The sequence below is a fragment of the Cylas formicarius genome, unplaced genomic scaffold, assembly GCF_029955315.1.
Source record: "Cylas formicarius isolate icCylForm1 unplaced genomic scaffold, icCylForm1.1 PGA_scaffold_8__14_contigs__length_24414737, whole genome shotgun sequence".
Taxonomy (NCBI): Eukaryota; Metazoa; Arthropoda; class Insecta; order Coleoptera; family Brentidae; genus Cylas; species Cylas formicarius.
This window is the reverse complement of record NW_026844361.1, coordinates 9,781,658-9,800,465: the sequence shown is the minus strand read 5'-3', so window position 1 is coordinate 9,800,465 and position 18,808 is coordinate 9,781,658. Positions and strand designations below refer to the sequence as shown.

General features: G+C 34.0%; 3 protein-coding genes across 3 annotated transcripts in view; 1 reads left to right on the top strand and 2 right to left on the bottom strand.

Moving 5' to 3' along the window:
• LOC132705902 (flotillin-2) overlaps positions 1 to 18,808 on the top strand; it is a 289,458-nt gene that overhangs the window by 1,151 nt on the left and 269,499 nt on the right. The window lies entirely within an intron of this gene.
• LOC132705900 (glucose dehydrogenase [FAD, quinone]-like) lies at positions 2 to 10,364 on the bottom strand. The gene is made up of 8 exons (XM_060676847.1): positions 10,204 to 10,364; positions 7,152 to 7,401; positions 4,907 to 5,248; positions 4,612 to 4,851; positions 2,818 to 3,009; positions 2,633 to 2,764; positions 1,887 to 2,454; positions 2 to 1,211 (listed from the first exon to the last, which is right to left on the bottom strand). The coding sequence occupies exons 2-8, from the start codon at positions 7,342 to 7,344 to the stop codon at positions 971 to 973; spliced, it is 1,908 nt and encodes a 635-aa protein (XP_060532830.1). The 5' UTR covers positions 7,345 to 7,401; positions 10,204 to 10,364; the 3' UTR covers positions 2 to 970.
• Positions 13,106 to 16,794, bottom strand: LOC132706401 (glucose dehydrogenase [FAD, quinone]-like). The gene is made up of 4 exons (XM_060677731.1): positions 16,618 to 16,794; positions 15,755 to 15,926; positions 14,361 to 14,522; positions 13,106 to 14,310 (listed from the first exon to the last, which is right to left on the bottom strand). Exons 1-4 carry the CDS (start codon positions 16,792 to 16,794, stop codon positions 13,106 to 13,108), a joined length of 1,716 nt encoding a protein of 571 aa, XP_060533714.1.

Genomic DNA, 18,808 nt, shown 5'->3' with positions numbered 1-18,808 from the left:
GCAAAGCGGAGTAGTTGCCGAGAAACATTTTTTCCCTATTCATCCCCCTATCAAAATTAAATTGAATAGGAAAAGTGGATAGCGAATAAATATTCGAATAAAACTATTCTGCAGTTTTGGTTAGTTTCGGGATCCAGGGTGTCAGGTTTGTTTTTTTATTACTCTTAATGCTATAGGTTTTTGTATCATAGTATTTTATAAAATTAAGCGATTCGAATCGTAATTTTTGGGCGCCAGAGTTTGTTTCCTAACTCGCTTTGTATTTATGGAAAAAATTTAAAAACCATTTCCCTCCATCTCTTGTTTAAAGCAATAATCAAAACAAAAAAAAGTGTTTTTAAACATCAAATAGGCGTCTATACATTGCTGGGATGGCAACATTTTTTTTTATTTTATCAAAATCTACTGAAATGCTTTCAATTAATTAAAAAATTCCTTTTTTAATTTACAGGAAAAAACGCCAAATAAGTTGTGCATCATGCACCTTGGTGTCTAGATTAGGACTAGTTAAAACAAAACCTTCCATGAGCTTTTGTTGTATTTTTTTTTGAAATATTTATAGTGTTTATAACATTGAGAACAAACAATTAGTAAATTTTTATTTTAACCAACTGATGGTTACGCTAGATTATTTTTATCCAATTAAATGAATATAAAATTTCCGCATTTTAAGCAAATGAAAAATCTTCGGCCATCTTTGCTCAAAGAAAATATTACAAAAAAAACTATGCCGGAATTGGACCAATTTGATTTTGTGGGTTATATTTTTGAAATCAGAAGGCTGGTGCGGAAAAACTGCAAATTCAATTTTATATATGTCATTGTCATATGTATTAGAAAGTGTATCAAGGGTTTTTCGTTCGCATTACACTTGGGGTTTGAAAGGTAGCTATTAGGAACAGTTGTGACATATTTGCTATTTTTTATCTATAAATCTATAATCTATCTAGAAATATCTAGAAAAATCGCATCACGTATTGTCCAAGTTTGTACCCCAAAACTCCTTTATTATATCCGAAGCTTTTTCGCCGAGCATTATAGAGGGCGCATTCGTATGAGCGCCTAAAGCTCTAGGGAAAACGCTGCAGTCTGCCACCCGCAATCGCGGTACGCCGTACACTTGCAATTGCGCATTGACTACTGCTCCGGGGTCCGTGCTGGGCCCCATTTTGGCGGTACCCACTTGGTGGTGAAGCGTAACACTGATCGACCTAAGAACACAACCAGCTGGAATTTTAAATTTAAAGTCCAACTTGCAGTTAACTGCAAGTTTATATAAGGATCGTTTTTAGTTATACAGGGTGGTTTGCTCCTGTGGGATTCTGTCACATGCCGATAAGAGTGTATTTTATCGAAAAATTTTAAACAGGAAAGTTGTTTGTATCGAAGTGCTGCCTACCATTACTCCGGGGTATCTCATATGTGTCATGAGAACACGTAAATTATTTGTTTTAGATTTTTAGATTTTTGAGAAATTTTCATGGTGGGTTCATTCAGGTTTTGTCTATTTAATCTCTAGTAGTTTCTTAGATATATTGATTACTGTGCTGTAGAAAAAATCTGCGTACGTACTGCAAAATGTTCATAAATAAAAAAATGAAAAATTGAAAAACGGTCTATATCTCCTTTGGTAGTGAAGATATTGCCATAGGATTTTAACCATTAAATGTTTGTCATAAATGATGGTATTGTTAGGAGTGAGCTGAGTGGGCTGAACCCGGCCCTGGGCCCGATTTACAAGAATTCAGACGAACCCTGTTGGTAATTGCGGAGCGGCGTGGTATGAAATATAGGAGACATCGTCGATAAAAGATAAAAATAAAGCTAGGAAAGTAAAATGATTAGTCAGGATAAAATTTTTGCTAAACTAATCATCCTGGTGTTACCTGATGCAACATTCCCAGTATTGGTCGCTGTCAAATTGCAAATGGTCGCAACCGTACATCGGTTTGGGATTCAGTCGCGACCCCAGCTTTCGGAAGGGTTCGCTGTCGGAAATGTTTTGCATCATCCGTATCACTTCGAGAAACGTTCGCAAATCCCGATTCTCGGGATCCGTGAAAAAATTACCATATAATCGGGGGTAATCGTACGGGTTGGATGACCTCAATTCCAAGTGACCGGTAGATTTGGGGTGCAGAAGCATCGGGAATATGGACCAATGGTTCTTGTCTAAAAGATCTCCGAAGACGCTGTTAAACACTTCGTCCTTGATGTTCATACCCCTGTAGACGGTCAAGCCGTAATCACTGGCTAGCGTACCGCCCACAAACAGCAGTTCCATATCCGGGTAGTCTTCTGCGTAATCGGCTAACGTGGTTTTTACGTATCCTATACCCTCCACGCCTCCCAAACTCGTATACGGCCCTGTACCGTTGGACAGGTACGTGCCCGTCGTGCTCAGTATCCTTATGGGATTTAAGGAGACATCTTGGTCGATTAAAAATGACATACCTGAAATATAATTTCGAGAGTTTGAAAGTTATTTTAAGAAAAAATTGCTTAAAACCGTGCATGAATATATTAAACGGACATTGCTCATCGATTTCCAATTTATTGTTGTGTAGGAATAGCGGTGCCAATAGAAAATTGCATAATCGGCAATACTTACTGCCAGTCGTTTTTAACTCACCTGGAAAAGTCAAATGGTCGTGCAGGTTCCGTCCGACCGGCAAATCTTGCAGACACTCGATGCCGTGCGTCAGCAGATGGTTTTTGGGACCTATTCCGGACAGCATCAGTAGCTGAGGCGAATTGAAAGTCCCTAAAACCGTAGTTAGTAATCAAATTTCCACATGTCCCAGAATAACCCGTTACCGGCGCAAAGTATAACTTCTTTCTTGGCCCTGACTTGGTATTTTCTCCCTAATCGCTCATACTTCACCCCGTAAGCCTCCCTGGTCTGAGGGTCGATCAGTACTTTCGTGACGTAGGCGTTTATGAGTATCTTCAGGTTTTTTCGCTTCCTCACTGGCCAAAGAAACGCGCTCGCCACGCTGTGCCGCCTTCCTTGGTCGCACAAAACAGAAACATTGTTAAAGTACAGTGCATTTCAAAATATTTATTTATTTGGTTCGTTACACTTCACAATAAAGAAAAATGAGAGCTATCAAAAATAACAACTGAACAAAATATCAGAGAAGTACTGTGAATATCAAATAGACCAGGTTAAAGACAATACAATACTAGTAATATTGTTAGCTTATTTAAAGACTACAAAAATTCAACACTACGTGAAGGCCATTATTCTTTATCTACCTTGATTCAAGAAAATGTGAAACGGTGCAAAAAAGTCTACTAAAGAGATAATAAATAAAAGAGATACATTACTAATGATACTATTATATTATTTAAAGAATATGAAAATTCAACACTACATGAAGAATATTATTCTTTACCTACCAAATTTCTACCTGACATTTGGTTTACGAAAATGTGGAACGCTGTCAAAAAGTCAATCAGACAGTTTTGTTCGGCTAGTCTAGTTCTAGAACTAAAACAATAGTTGCCTTATTTTGTGAATTGGATAGAGAAAACTGTGAGTAGCTTTTCCACTGAGAATATTATAAAACATTGTAAGTTTAGGGTATGGTCTCCTACTAAAGAGAGTTCTTATGTATAGGGCGGCCCGTTTATCTTGGGCAATACCTTATCTCAGAAACTAGAAGGGATGGAGCCAAAGGTGAAATACAAAAGTTAATTGGGGTACTGCAAACCTTCAATTTATTTTAATGTTATATATGCATTTATCGTGATTTTTTTCAAAATCTCCACGTATTAATGGACACCCCGTATTGTTAGCAATAGGTTTTATTCGTATATTTGAAGTATTGTATCTTTAAAAGAAGTCGTATCATGTTTTTGCTATTTAAAAAATACCTCATACTGCCAACAAGTGACCTAATGTGGGCAGCTTTAAATTCAACAAGACTTTATATCTTAAACCTCGAATATCTCAAAAAGTAAGAAACGTTTAAATGTAAGATAAATTACAAATTTACCTTCTTTTTTATCCTAGAATTGTTATATGAATAAAAATATAGGGTGGTCCATTTGAAAATCTTGAGATTTTGTTAATTAAATTCGCCAAAACGGCACCACCTATTTGGGACACCCTGTATAAGCTGAGGCGTATCTGTCAAACTGATTGAGCAGTGCATCATCTCCTTAGTCTGTGGTTAAATTTTCGTTGCAATACCTCGATCGGTAGCGTCACAACACAATTTAATAAGGGGCAATCAAAATATGAAAGAAAAAACACTCCATTTCTGCCTAAACTACGCGAAATTCGAATAGGAATTTCTCAGGAAAGTGACCTTTATTTTTATTTTAACCAAGGATTCGAAAAATGTCGATATATACAGGGTGTTCCGTTTAAATTAACAAAGTTGATGTCGGAGGGGACACTTTTCGGACAGCCTGTATCAACAAAATTGTAATATTTTAATTCTTCAGGAGAGTTCTAGAAACTTTTGTGTGATATTTTTTTTCGTATCTCCTTTGGGTTTCCAGTGGTGTACGCTATAAATCTAATAAAATGCTGATAAATACAGAAAAAAGCCAAGACGATATACATTGAGACAGACTTTACGTGATAATTAAATAGCGCACCTCTCTTGACGGTCGCCTGTATTCTGCTGGTACCGAAGGAGTTGGTGGGCGCGTTGTAGTCAATGTGGGAGAGACCTAGTTGCTTGCCGGCTTCAATAAAGGCACCCATCAACTTGGATTGATAAATGTTTTCGACGCTCAATGAGCCGTTCTTGCCATGGTACTGTTCTTCTGCATCCGCAAGGTTCAGTGCCTTCTCTGACTTTATGAAGTAAGGCAATACTTCATCGTAGGACCATCCTGCGCCCAGCTAAATATTCTTTCGATTTGTTCTTCCTATGGGGTAAAGTCTCACCTGGATTACCATCGGCCGCCCATCTGTCATAATCCCACCGATTGCCTCGGGTGTATATCATGTAGTTTATGACGGAGGTACCTCCCAGAGCTTTGCCGCGAGGCCAGTGCATTCGGTCACCGTTAAAGCCGTAGAAGTTGCCCTCTTGGTATTCCATGTAGTGCTTCCAATTGTAGTTGGTAAATTGTAGCGCCGATGCGAAGACGGGTACTCCCATTATGTTCGTCTCGGGAATGCCGGTTTCCAAGAGTAGAATTTTCCACGACGATACTTCCGATAGCCGGTTGGCTATGACGGAACCCGCTGATCCGGAACCCACTATTACGAAGTCGTACTCTTCGCCTGGAAATTCAGGAAACTGTGTACAGACTGCGCGACAAAATATGGGTACAAGTGTTTCAATTGGTGAGGGGTAGAGATAGAATATATATACCAAGAAAGTAGAACAAAGAAGAAAGAATATATATACCAAAAAGTCGAAGTCTGATAAAATATTTTTTTACTGGACTCTATCTTCAAAAATCAGCAAGATATCTTGCAGGCAGGGTATGCCTATTCTTATTGGATAATACCTTTTCTTTGAATCTGTTAAAAATATCAAAAAAAGTAGAGTCAAAAGTTATAATATACTCACATATAGTTTTAAAATATTAAATTATTATATATACAAGGTGTGGACAAGCAACAACTTTTTTATTTTAAATAGATATATTAGATATTTTTGAATTCTTCAGAAGGACATATTGCATATATAATGTTTTATTAAATTGTTTATAAAGTGTTACCGTTTCTGACATATTTTAAATTTTAGATCAAAAGTGCGGTTTTCAAATATAAATATGTAGTTATCGATTTATCTGACAGATAACTTTTTTTATACATGGGATTGAGACTGTAGTATTCTGTCTTGTTATTTTAAAAACAAATAAATACGGGGTGATCAAAAAGTAACATTAAAAATTTAAATGAAAAAAAAATTATAATGTTGCTTATTTGAAAAACTTGTAGATTTCGAAATTTTATCAATGCAAACGTCACTTTTGACGTTTGAAATTCAAAATATGTCAGAAACAGCTAAGACGTCAGTAAAGTCGGAATTATCCCATTTGTTGGAATAACATTTTTGTTTATCTTTTTTAAATATATTCCAAACAATGGTGACAACAACCGATGTCTCTCTTGGTCAAAAACATTTATTTGTCGGGAAAAAGATACAATAGGTAAATGATTAATTGCAGCTACCAATTTGAAATATAAACCGGACAGTTGCCGTAATGTTCTCAAGCTAAGATATATAGTATAGTAGATATATGTATAGTGAAAATGTCACTGCCAATTAGCAAACTGTAATATGTAAAAATCATGGAACATACGTCTATGTAGGTATTTAATTTATATGTAGGGGTTTTATTTAAAATAAGAAAATTGTTACGTCCACGAAAATACAAACACCCTGTATATATTTAATAAAATAATTTCAAAAGTATAGGTAAACAGATTGTTTTCCAAATATTATTTGATCTTACTCTTAAAGTTAATTTAAATGCAATCCATTAAAATTAAATTAAAGCAATTATTTTAATTGGATTCTGTTCCACTAGTAACTATAATAATCAAATCGCAGTACTTTTCAATGATATTGTTGTTGTTAGTTTTTATGATGGTGGAAAGGATTTAGGATTTAGGAATAAGATTTAAATTACATGATTAAAAATGAAAATGAATTTTAATTAGTGGGTAATAAGTAATATTTAACAAAAACTTAGAGTTTTAATGAATGGCTTGTTATATCAAAAAACATGCAAAAAATAAAAATTCTGCATTAATTTCAAAACGAAATATTTTCTTTTAATTTTTTTATAATGCGATAAGAACAATGAGATAAGACAATATGTGTTCATAAATCTGTATGTTAATGATGCAAAATACAATAATTTGTTATTTTGTTGCATTTTGAAAACTATTTCTAGCTTTCTTTCTTGGTCGATTTGGTTTTTTTTTACAGAAACGCTTTAAATTTTATATATTTAACAGGATAATTTAATAAGGTTAATTGCATTTGTTGGTTGTAGAATTTATTTAAATGGATGTTTTTTAACGGCTATTTTTGTCTGATCTTTTGGTTGCTTCGAAGCAACCTTTTCGCATATTTGCCATTAGAAGAAACGTTTTACTGACATCAAAACCCCTTTGTTTTCCTTTGACTTTGTTATTACACTCAGACCATCAAAACGGTGTTACTTACGGGCCTCTTCCTCGAATTTCCATTGTTTGGTCTGGAACCAGTAATTGAAATCCTGTCGACCGCTATAAAGTCCGTAGATACGGTTGATTTCGTTTACCAAGTTTACCATGGCGGTTACAATCTTGTCGGTAATGACGTCCGCTGTGGTCTGTGCCGATAGGGCTGTCAGCACTATCAGCCATTTCGCGTTCATGGCCGATTGTTTTAGGCGTTTTGGTTAAACTCCTAATTTATTACTGACCGGATTTGTCTATAATCGAAAATGCGGTTAAAACGCATGTCATACCGCCATTAAAATATAATTGTGGTAACCTTTTGTGATGCGCATTTGGTGATATACTTTAGTACTTTTATTTGGTTTAAAGTTGATCGATCGTAACATTTTTATATATCCTAATTGACCGTTTATTGCATGGTCATTTTTAAAATGTCCACCCTTGTAGTGGTGCAATCAATATATCAAGATTCATTATCATCAATTCTAATATAATCTGATGATTTCGTCTAGAACAGTAAGGCCTCAAATATTAGTGGCCACACTCAGAAGTTGTTTAAAAAGTTTTGTTAGCTGAATATATTTTCTTGGCCTTTATGCCATTTATGATCAATAGAATCGATTTCTCTCTTGACAAGGACATTTTAGGGAAACTCGATCAGTTAATTTTTTTCGGTCGAGATATAAGGGTGTTTTTAAATTTTGGAGCGTTTTGAAAAATTGCCTATGACTTTTTTATTTATTAAACTTGGTGACATGTAAAAAATAGCGCAATTTTTTGGTCCAAATGCCGTTATTCCAAAATTCAATTCCATTCCAATTCCAAATAATGGTTGGCTGTGACCTAAAAAAATTCTGTGCGTGAAGCTGCAAATGTCGATTAAAGATATTAGACTTATTTTGATTGGATTTCGTGTTTTGTCGTCCATAGTATGTATTAGTAGTCAAATTTAAGCTAAAACGTCATTTAACAATTTAAAATATATCAAAATTAATTAATTAATTAATTAAATTAATTAGTTAAGTAATCAACTACGATTGCCATTCAATTCAAATAATGTTTTTATTCGAATCAGAAATTTTCGCAAAATGAAAAATATATTGGTAATAGACGAAAATGATAAGTCGGCCGACTTTACATAATCTAGTTTAGAGGCAGGATTTTTCTATTACAACGCTTTAATTTTGACCACCCTTTGCGCCGCTTAAATGGAAACAACGTTTGTCGAGACAAAATGGAAAATTGACAGCCTAGATAAATTATTTGGAATTTACAGACATTAGTTGACTAAAAAAAAATAATTATTTTGTAAAAGCGCTAAGATTTAGGTTAAGTTAATTTTTCTCCGCGTTGTATAAAATAGTAAGTTGTTACTGGCACATAAAATATAGTTTAATGCTACTTTTTGTTCACCGTTAATTTCGCTTACAAAATACAAATGATTTAAAATAGCTTTTGCTATCATAAACGCTACTTAGACCGGGTCTTTAAAGAGTACTATTAATATATGTATATTTTCCATATTATGTTGTAAAATTGTTACTCCATGTTATATTTTATTGCCATTGATTTGTGACATGATAATAAATAAAATGAAAATGAAAAATACATTTTCCTCATTGTTTATTTGAATTAATAAATTATTTTCTTAAATATAATTTTTTATACGATGATTGGTCAATATTGGAACAAAATAAAATGTATGACGTCCATGACATCCAACTAGAATACTGTTATAAAATAATTTTCTTTTTTACTACATGCCCCTACTTTTTTATTTGAAGTTGGGAAGTTGATAAAAATACAAGAGATAAATAAGTTTCTAAATAAACCCTGCAACCAATATTTATTTTTCTAGATGTTATTGCGTAAGTCGTTCTTTAGTTAGGAAGAGTAATAGTGGTAGTCCATATGCAGAAAAGGAGTGTTTTTATTTTTCCGCCCTAATTTGTCGCATTTCTTTGAAACACATCCTATATCCATCAAAACAATTCAATTTTTCAGTGACATTTAGTTGTTTTTCTCGCAAAAAAAAATTACGTCAGATAATGTTACCATTTAACCCGAAACTGGGTTATTGTGTTAAGTTTCGCCCACCGTTGTAACCGCCCGGAGCTTATCCGAATACGATCAGTTGCTTTTTCGTTGTGGAACTTTCAATTAAAAATAAAAAAATAGATTTAAGCCGGTCTTTGGCATTTGGAAAAAGCCCCAATTTCTTTTTTTTTTCTCATGAATATTATTAAATAAAATTTACTCTGCCCCCCGTCCACGCCTCACTTTTTTTCGCATATTTGAAGATTCTGGTTTTGTTTATTTATTTATTTATTACTATAAGTTTTTATCGCAACAATTAAACAATTTACAATTAATACCAAAATTATGGAAGTGCATATAAAGTTAAGAATGTAAAAATGTAAACAGCGAAATTCTTAACAAATATATTTGTTATTGCATATATCGATTTAGAAGTAAAATAGTTATTCTCATTTTTAGTTACCCAATAGAATTTAATTATGTAATAATAAATAAATTCGTTAATGTTTAGGAGCTATTTAAGAAACCAAACGTTGTGTTCCCGCATTTGTTTTAGTTGTTAATTAATTATTTATTTTCCATTTGCGTATAATGCCTTAAACACTTTTTTATTTAAAATATACGTTTCTATTTCCTTGATCTCAAATGTTTTTGGTTACCTTTAAAACCACAAAAATTAATCGTCATTAAAAATAAAAAAAACTGTAGTTTATCAATTTCTTACTACAGTAGTTTTTCTGTTTTAATAACTTAAATAATCGACAACCTTAATTTTGCTCTTTAGCAAACTTTTAACCCTTACAAGAAAAGAGCAACAAAAGCATAATTGCAACTTGCGACTCTCATTGGTTTATAACCTAAATTTTCTTTCGATGATAATTGCAAACTTTAAAAAATATTTATTATAAAAGAAAATTTTGCGTTTCAAAATCTTCCGATTTTTATCACACTAAAAGCAACCCTCTATTGCCCTTTTTTTTAAACTAATACGCGTTTTCTCGAATAAATAACGAACTCACCAGCCTGTCGAATGGAGTCACTTTACACAATCTTAAAACGCCGCGAGTGGGCCTGTCTCGAAAACAATTATAAATAAATGTTATACATAAACTCATATAGACGAAGCGACATCAGACATCGTGGAATTTTTTTGCCACCCCACCTCGATTGTATTTTTCTGTAATTCTTGGCTTGGCTATCGATATTTATAAGCTGGGAACTCGTTCTGCCGTGGTAAAATGAAAGGTAGGGGGACGCTTGGAGTCCATTTGTTTTTGTTTTTTGAATCACCCGTTCAGAATTGTGTCGAACGTATGATTTCGGAGACGAATTTTTGGGCATTTTCCGTGAGCGCGCAGAAAACGGAATTCCTTAAATGAAAACAGACGCCGAAGGTCGTATTTTTTCGACCCGATCTTCTCATCGCGTCCGTATTATCCGTCTAATTGGCGTCCGATATGCGCATACTAATTTTGCAAATTTACTGAATAATATAGTTTTACAATAATTGAAAGGATGCATATATTATTATAGACGCGTTTGTTTAATAATTGTATGGTGCAAAGTGTAAAAGAGGAAGCATGTTACGTTAATCACGAAATGAGAGTTTTACCATTATTGAAAATCAAGTGGAACCAGAAAGCAATGGTCAGTCGAGTTGGGTGTCCGCCCCCGGTGGTCCAACGTTCACTTTTAATTTATTTTAATTTAATAAATACGGTGATTCCCACAATAAAAACGCAGGAGGCTTCTTTTATGTAAAAATGATTAAACTTTTCAAAGAAAATATTCACCTGAAAAAAAGTCCCTGGTAAAAAGTAAAAAACGTGTTGTTCACCTGAAAATGATTTTTGTTGCGCAGCACATGCTTGCAGCATTTACCAGAGGTCTCTAGATCAGCCTGCCTCTCGAAAGTTAAAGAATGTTTTCTCTTAAAATGACGCACTAATGAGGAAGCCGTTGTACATTCAGTAAAAATCTCTTTGGAGTCTATGCAGAGATGAACGAAGATGTCAAGTTTAACTTAAGAGGCGGCGATGACAGGTTGATTATTGCTGGAGGTGCAGAAAGCCTACAACCACCTCTTAACAGGACAACAGAAATCTGCAAAGAATATGAACTGAAACTGAAGAAAACCAGACAAATGTTTATTAGGAAACACCGACCTTTTATTCCAAACTTCTATCTAGGCAAAATGTTTGATAGAGGAAGCCAAATCATCACTTCTTCGACTTAAACGAGTGTTAATTTTCCAAAGAAACTTCTACAGGCTACCGTAATAGTATTTACAATAAATCTCTTGGATTCTCTTGCGTCGTTTGTACTAAAAGTGTAGTGAGTCATAATTTGAACCTGAAACTGCGTTAGAATCGAAATTGCTTGGGGGTTGTCTATTTACTATATTTATAAATGAAGATTAAAGAGAATATGGAAGAGGATGTACTTTATGGTTGGAGAATCTACAAGTCAATCAACAAGTTTCCTATTTATTATAGTCGTCAATGAAGTGCCGGTGGCCGACATGATTTGCAAGGTGCGATAGTAAGAAAAAAAATAAACGAACAAAATGTCAAAAATTGAGCTTTATTCATGTTAAAAACGAAATCAGCATGTTAAATGTTGCAGAAAACTTAGGGCAGTACACTGCATCTCATGTTAGCCCCGTACACATCCGCTTTCTGTACGATAATTTGTCAAAAAGGTATGGAATTTTCTGTTTTTTAAAGAGTTTTCCTATTTAATTTTTATTTTTTTTACCTATGAAAAAACGATAAAAACATATTTTCCTGATTTGTATGAAGGGGATTTTGGCAAAAAAGATAGATATATTTTGCGTAAATTTAATTAATAACTCATACTTGTACAAATTAACATCTAGTTTAACAAGACATTAATATAATAAACTGAGAGCATGATGAGTCACCGTCGTATTTTATTGTATATTGTATCGGGCGTTTAATCCGAATTTAATTATTCGTTTGTTATAAATGTAAAGCAATAGTCCATCAATAATTTAATACGATGTTATGTTCTACAAAATTACTATAATCCAACAAAGTGCAAAATAGTTGTGCATTTCACAGAATTAAAAAATTCGTCATTACTATCTTGGAATCCTAACCAGTTACCCAGTTAGTTTTGGGTTAAGGACATTTTAATAACTATAAGTTTTGTTTTATGATTATTTTCGTTCGAAATTGCGTCGAAGAGTGATCACAAGAGTTAAATTTATTAAAGAAATTGGTAATAAAAAAAAACTTCATGGTTAATTAAATATAGGTTCTATTGTGTCATATTATATTTACATACAATTCGCGATTCAAAATTCAGAGAAGCCCATTTTAACATTTTTAAACTAAGATTTTCAAAAGGCTCACCCAACTTTTACCTTTTCGATTTTGGCTCTATCAATTCTTATTAGTTCAATTTCACTTTTTTGTTGTTTGTTGTTCATGCGCGATAGGTGGAACAAATAATTTGCAAATTTATGTATAAGAAATTTCCAAAGATTGATTCTGAATATTTTTTGCAATAAAATATCCCTAACATATCTTTTTCGAAATATTGACGTTCAAAACTAAATAAACATTTTCTTCTTCTTCAACGAAAAATTTTATTGCTCCTCACGAGATCGTAGTATATAAAAAAATCGTTTCTCGTCTCGTTGCCTATTTATCTTCAATTGCAAATACAAATCTTTGAATTGGTTAAAAATGGTAGGGCAACTCAAGATATAAGTATGGAACTTTCTGAGACTATTCAGTGATCAGGGTTAGTCAGAGATCTGTTGTTAACAAATCGCAATATTAATTGCAATTAACTGCTGATTTAAAAATAAGCAGCTCTATTTTAAATCATTTTGTTCCTATCATTACGAACGTACACTAGCCTCATTAAATCAAAATTTCTTCGCTACGTTCACTAATAATCCAAAATATATGCTCCCCAATCTTCTTTGATCATATCTGAAGCCTTTTCGCCTACCATCATGGCCGGAGCACTGGTGTGTGCCGATATAGTGACCGGAATAACGCTTGTATCTGCCACCCTTAACCCTTTTAGGCCGCGTACTCGTAACCTGTGGTCTACTACAGAGTTCGAGCCATTTCCCATTCGGCAGGTGCCGATTTGATGGTGCAGAGTCACGCCTAGGTGTCGAACGGCGCATTCCCAATATTGATCAGTGTCGAAAAAAAAGTTTTCGCACCCGGGCACGGGTTTGTCGTATATTTTGGCCCCATATTGTTGAAATGCCTCGCTCTCCATGAGTTTTTGAGTTAATCTGATGCCTTTTAATAATACCTCCAGGTCATGTCCCTCTTGGTCGGTTAAATAGTTACCGAAACTTTTGGGAGGTTCATAGGTATCGCTGGAGGCCAATTTCAGCTCCCCATTAGATCTAGGATGCAACAACACTGGCAAAATTGACACGCACGGTATTTTTTCTAAGTGTTCGAAGTAATTCTCGTAAAACGCTTCAGTTATTCTTAGACCGCGCCTGGAAACCGTTCCTCTGTCAAATTGAAGCGTCCCAATCCCTGCCAAAAGTAGCTCGATGTCCGGATAGCTGGTGTTTTTGGTACTGATGTACGCTATGGCTTCGATGCCTCCCAAACTAGCCAGAAAGCCGGTGCCTCTGAACATCCACTCGAAGATGGTAGTTGGTTCGAACATTTTTTGCCTGGGCTCTATATGTCGATTGATAGTGAATACGAGCCCCATGAACCCTAAATGGTCGTACAGTTGCTTGCCTACTGGAAGATCTTGGACAGGCTCAATTCCCAATTCTAAAAGATGATGTAGGGGTCCTATTCCAGACAGCATTAGAAGCTGCGGCGAGTTTAACACTCCAGCCGATACGATAACTTCTTTAGAAGCGTTTACAAAGTATTGACCTTTCCCTCTGGAGAATTCCACACCATAGGCTTCTCTGGTTAGAGGGTTTATATTAATTTTGGTAACCGTCGCTCCGGTTACTATCTTCAGATTAGGCCTTTGGGACGCTGGTCCTAAAAATGCCGCAGAAGCGCTGTGTCGTCGACCGAATTTGATATTGGCCTGCATTCTGGAAAAACCGACGACTGAGTCGGTATTGTAGTCCACTTGCTTATAGCCCAGCTCCCGACCTGAGGGTGACAATTGAGGAAAAGTTTCGATTTTTTTTTATTTATTATACCTGCTGCTATGAAAGCGTCTGTAAGTTCGCTGCTATACGAGCCTTCTACGTTGAGATAGCCGCCCCGGCTGTGGAAATTTGTATAACACCCCTTGCCGAGGTTGCAGTTTTCCGATTTCAGAAAGTAAGGCAGAACTTCTTGGTAGCCCCAGCCGGGATTTTCTGGAGCCAAATTTTGAGAATTTATACGGGATATATAATATATTTAATTAACTGATCAGATTTCCTCCGTAAAATAAATGCCCGAGTTTCAAGAAATAATTTTAATTCTAAAGAACAGCCATTATGTGTAGCTGTCCCCCTATATACCACGCTTGCTGAGTTCAATTCTGTAAATATAGATTTATTACATTTTTAAATCTCATTATAATATATAATAATTATAATAATAATAAATAGCCTTTATTAAACAAAAACAACAATATTTTACAAGAAGAATATCAAGTGATGTTATTTGGTTGGTGTTTGTGGAGGTGAAGTTAAGTTATTATTATCTTTTTAAGTTGTAAATCAGTTTGTACTTTACTCTGTAATCAGGGTTTACCTACAGACTTGTGTATTTAATAAATAAATAAAATACTGACGTATAGGATGGATTATTGATCACCCCGGCAAGTTTTTAGTATTAGAATTAAGTATATTTTTATAGCAATTAAAAGAAAAAGATTTCCTTAACCAAAAAAAATTATTTTTATAATTTTTTAAATGTTTTCCTCATTTATAGGTATTGAATGAATTATTGGGGTTTAAAATATAGTTTTCATTATTTGTAATGGTATTAAAATTTGCATAGTGTTGTATTAAATAAATGTCAGGTTTTGTTCTAATATTTTCAACGCCAACTATAATATAGAAAAATGTCTTTTTGTAGATATTACTCAAAAACCGTAAAAGATAAATATTTTATATAATATATTTTGATGGTCTTTTTATGGACTTAAAAATTATATGAGCTGCTCAGAGGAAAATAAGCCAGAAATTTTACACATTTATTGTTTTATTGGTGATATTTATTCAAAAGGTAAGTTTTATAAGTAAAATATTAATTTCGATAAATTATTTTAAAATAATACACTTTCCTAAATTTGAAAACAGAAAATAATACGCAAGGAAAAAAGAGAGATTGCAGAAAACATGAAAAAGTCAGTTTTACCATTTTCCTTTTGTCTTGGAAATAACTTACTAGAAAAGTAGTGTTTGGTATCGATTTTGCAAATATCTGCTTTGTTGCTATTTGAAGATATGCGATTTTGGTTTACCACAATTTCTTGGACACTGTGGCCATTATTTATCAATAATTATAAAAATAGACTATATTTCGTACAATTGAGTAAAAAATCAGCTCTGTAGATAAAGAAAAAAGTTATAGGCATAGTCAATCAATAACCATGTACCTTTTTCCCATTTGTCGTAGTCATTGGGATGTCCCCTGGTGTAAATCATGTAGTTCAGTACTGTAGTCCCACCCAATGCCTTTCCTCTAGGCCAAGCGCACCTTTGTTCTTCCATAGCTAAACAGAAGTCCTCTTGTTTCTCCATGGTGTAGTTCCAGTTGTAGTGGGTCACCTGTAATCAAAGTCAGTTTTTTTTTCTGCTTTAAACAGCTCATAATTTCACCTTGTAAAACTCTTTATTCGAAAACCACTGTCTTCACTACTCTTTTTTGTTTTACAATATACAAAATCCAAAAACAACATAATAATAATAATAATTATTATTATTATAATTATAATAAAAATCAATTTCGATCTACCAAGTCTAAAACACAAGTCAATTCAGCAAAAGTACATCCAAGTTAATTTTGCATTAAACAAGATAGCAAGTAAGAATAAAGTGACGTTGTCATGGATATCAGGGCGCGAAGGCCAACAATGTAACGACGGTAAAGAGACATGCCGGAACCAAAACAGGTCAAGGAATCAACAGAAGACCTACTCTCCTACAAGAGAAGGGTGGTAAAAATAAGGGTTGGTCTGCTGACGTCCCACTGGGAGTGAAAAAAAAAACACAAATTCTGCTAAAAAGACAGCAAAGGGGAAGCAAACAGTCATACACGGGCTATATCAATGCGGTCAACGTAACAAAATCAGATGCAACGAGCTTCACCAAGGAGCCTCTATAGAAGCTGTAAAGTCTAATCAGAGAGACGGACGTAGATAAAGCTCTATAGCTCTGGAGAGAGTTACAAAAGATCCCTTGGGCCGTAGCGACGGACAGGTCAAGTACTAGCACTCCCGATTTGAATTTTGAACCTTACCTGATATAAAGGTGCCATTATAGGCACTTGATTCATAAAGTGGACTCGCTCGCCAGCTTCTAGAAGTAGAATATTCCAGTCCGGTACTTCCGATAGTCTACTTGCTATCACAGAACCTGAAGATCCCGACCCGATGACTATGAAATCGTATTCACTGTCTAAGAAAAATATCACCATATTAAAATGGTTAGCAATTTACATATTTAGATATTTGTTACCTATATCGATATCTTGGCCTATCCTGTTAAAAAATAACCCAGCTTGAACGTTGTTGGAGAATAAAAACAACCAATATAGAGCCAGCATGTTAATCGCTAAAGTCCAGAAAATAAGCTCTGTCAATCGATCAACTCAGAATTGGAAAACGAAATATTACTTACCCTGTTATCCGTTCATTAACACTTCGCGCACATTAAGAGACTAATCTACCACGGAATTTTCTTTCGGGATTAGAGAAATTAATTATTAATTTAAATAGGGAAAGCGACGCATCATTGGTGAAATAATTTTAACCGGCCCAATTATCGTCAATTTTCGATGGAATTGATATCTTCGTGATCCTACTTGCAACCTAAACAAATATTTCTCCCATACGTTCGATTTGTTTCGCAATTAAAAATCAAACATCTGCCCCTGATACCAGCACCTATAAAAGTTACAATAATAATAATAATAATAACAATAACAATAATAATATTAATAATAATAAGAATAATAAAGTTTATTCATCAAAATAAATGTTAACATAACGTACATAACATAATAACACATATGTTAATGAACAAACTGTTCAGCACTGAAGCAATATGTATTGCTTGTTAGTGCTTGTTCTTACTTAATATAACGACAAGAGGCCATTTTTACTACCTAGAATACACTTAGAGTTGAGTCTATATTAGCCACAGTCGAGATAAAGTCGCAATAACAGTTTCTTAGAATATTTAAGTAAGCTTTGAGATGAGAAAATCTCGTAACTAGAAATCTTGTTCTAATAACCAAATGTTTAATATGTTTGTCCCACCTTAGATTTTTGGCAGAACCAGTCTTTAGAATTTCATGGATTGTTTGGTGGATTCAAAGTGTGGTAGAGTATTAGAGTATGATGCAAAAGGAATAAATTTTGTCTTAGTGTTGTTCAAAGTCAGTTTAATATACTTAAACCATTTGCTGATAATGTTATAATCTCGCTCTATAATTCGTTTAAGTTGACCCCAGTTTTTTGCGGTGTAAAATATGGCGGTGTCATCTGCAAAACTGCAATATCTAAGACATCGTTTGTATAGATTGTGGACAGTATTGGACCCAATATCGTTCCTTGTGGATGTGGCAGTTTTTGTTTTGCTTTTAACCCATGTTATACCAAGCATAAAAAAAAAATAGAAAAATACTTTTTTGCTCTGAAATTATTTATTTTGTTGTACTTAAGAATACATTACATGTGTCAAAAAAAAAACTCGAAACAAACAAAAAAATACTGGTCCTTAAACGAACCACTGGGAAAAAACATTAAATAATGTTTTGGGGCACATAAGATGTAACATATAATTTATACATAAATATACAAAAGAAAGTTCAAATTCGACAGAAAATAACTAAAAATAGAATGTTTCCCAAATAGAACCCGATTTGATACAAAAAAACGGGTAATATTTTATGGTGCAAAGCACGAAATATGTAAAAGCACATTACACTTATTACAAACGTAAATTGTGTGGCTGTGGCAGATTCTACCTCTTCTTCGGGCTTTATTAGCATGAGGTGATCTTGATTATCATAACGCACTTCATCTATGGCAGGTGCAAGATTTCTTTGAATAGTTATTTTATCAGTTTTTAAAAGTCGCAAAGCAATGTAAGATTTAAAATCTACCTGGGAAATCTTTTGTTCCTTGACAATATTATACAATTTCCATGCATTCACTACTAAACTATCCAGTGAATTACAAAATAAAAGCCACCACCATTTTTTTCCAAATACTTGGCATCTGTAATTGTTGTCATTTAAATGTACCCCACCCATATATCTATTGTATTGGGCAATTACATACGGTTGCGGCATATTTATATCTTTCGTTCTATTCTATTATACCGTTTTACATATTCGACAGGATCTACGCTAGAAACATTACTTGCCACAGTTACAACTGAATTGTCGTGCCAACGGACAATATAATTTTTTGATTCAGATTCAT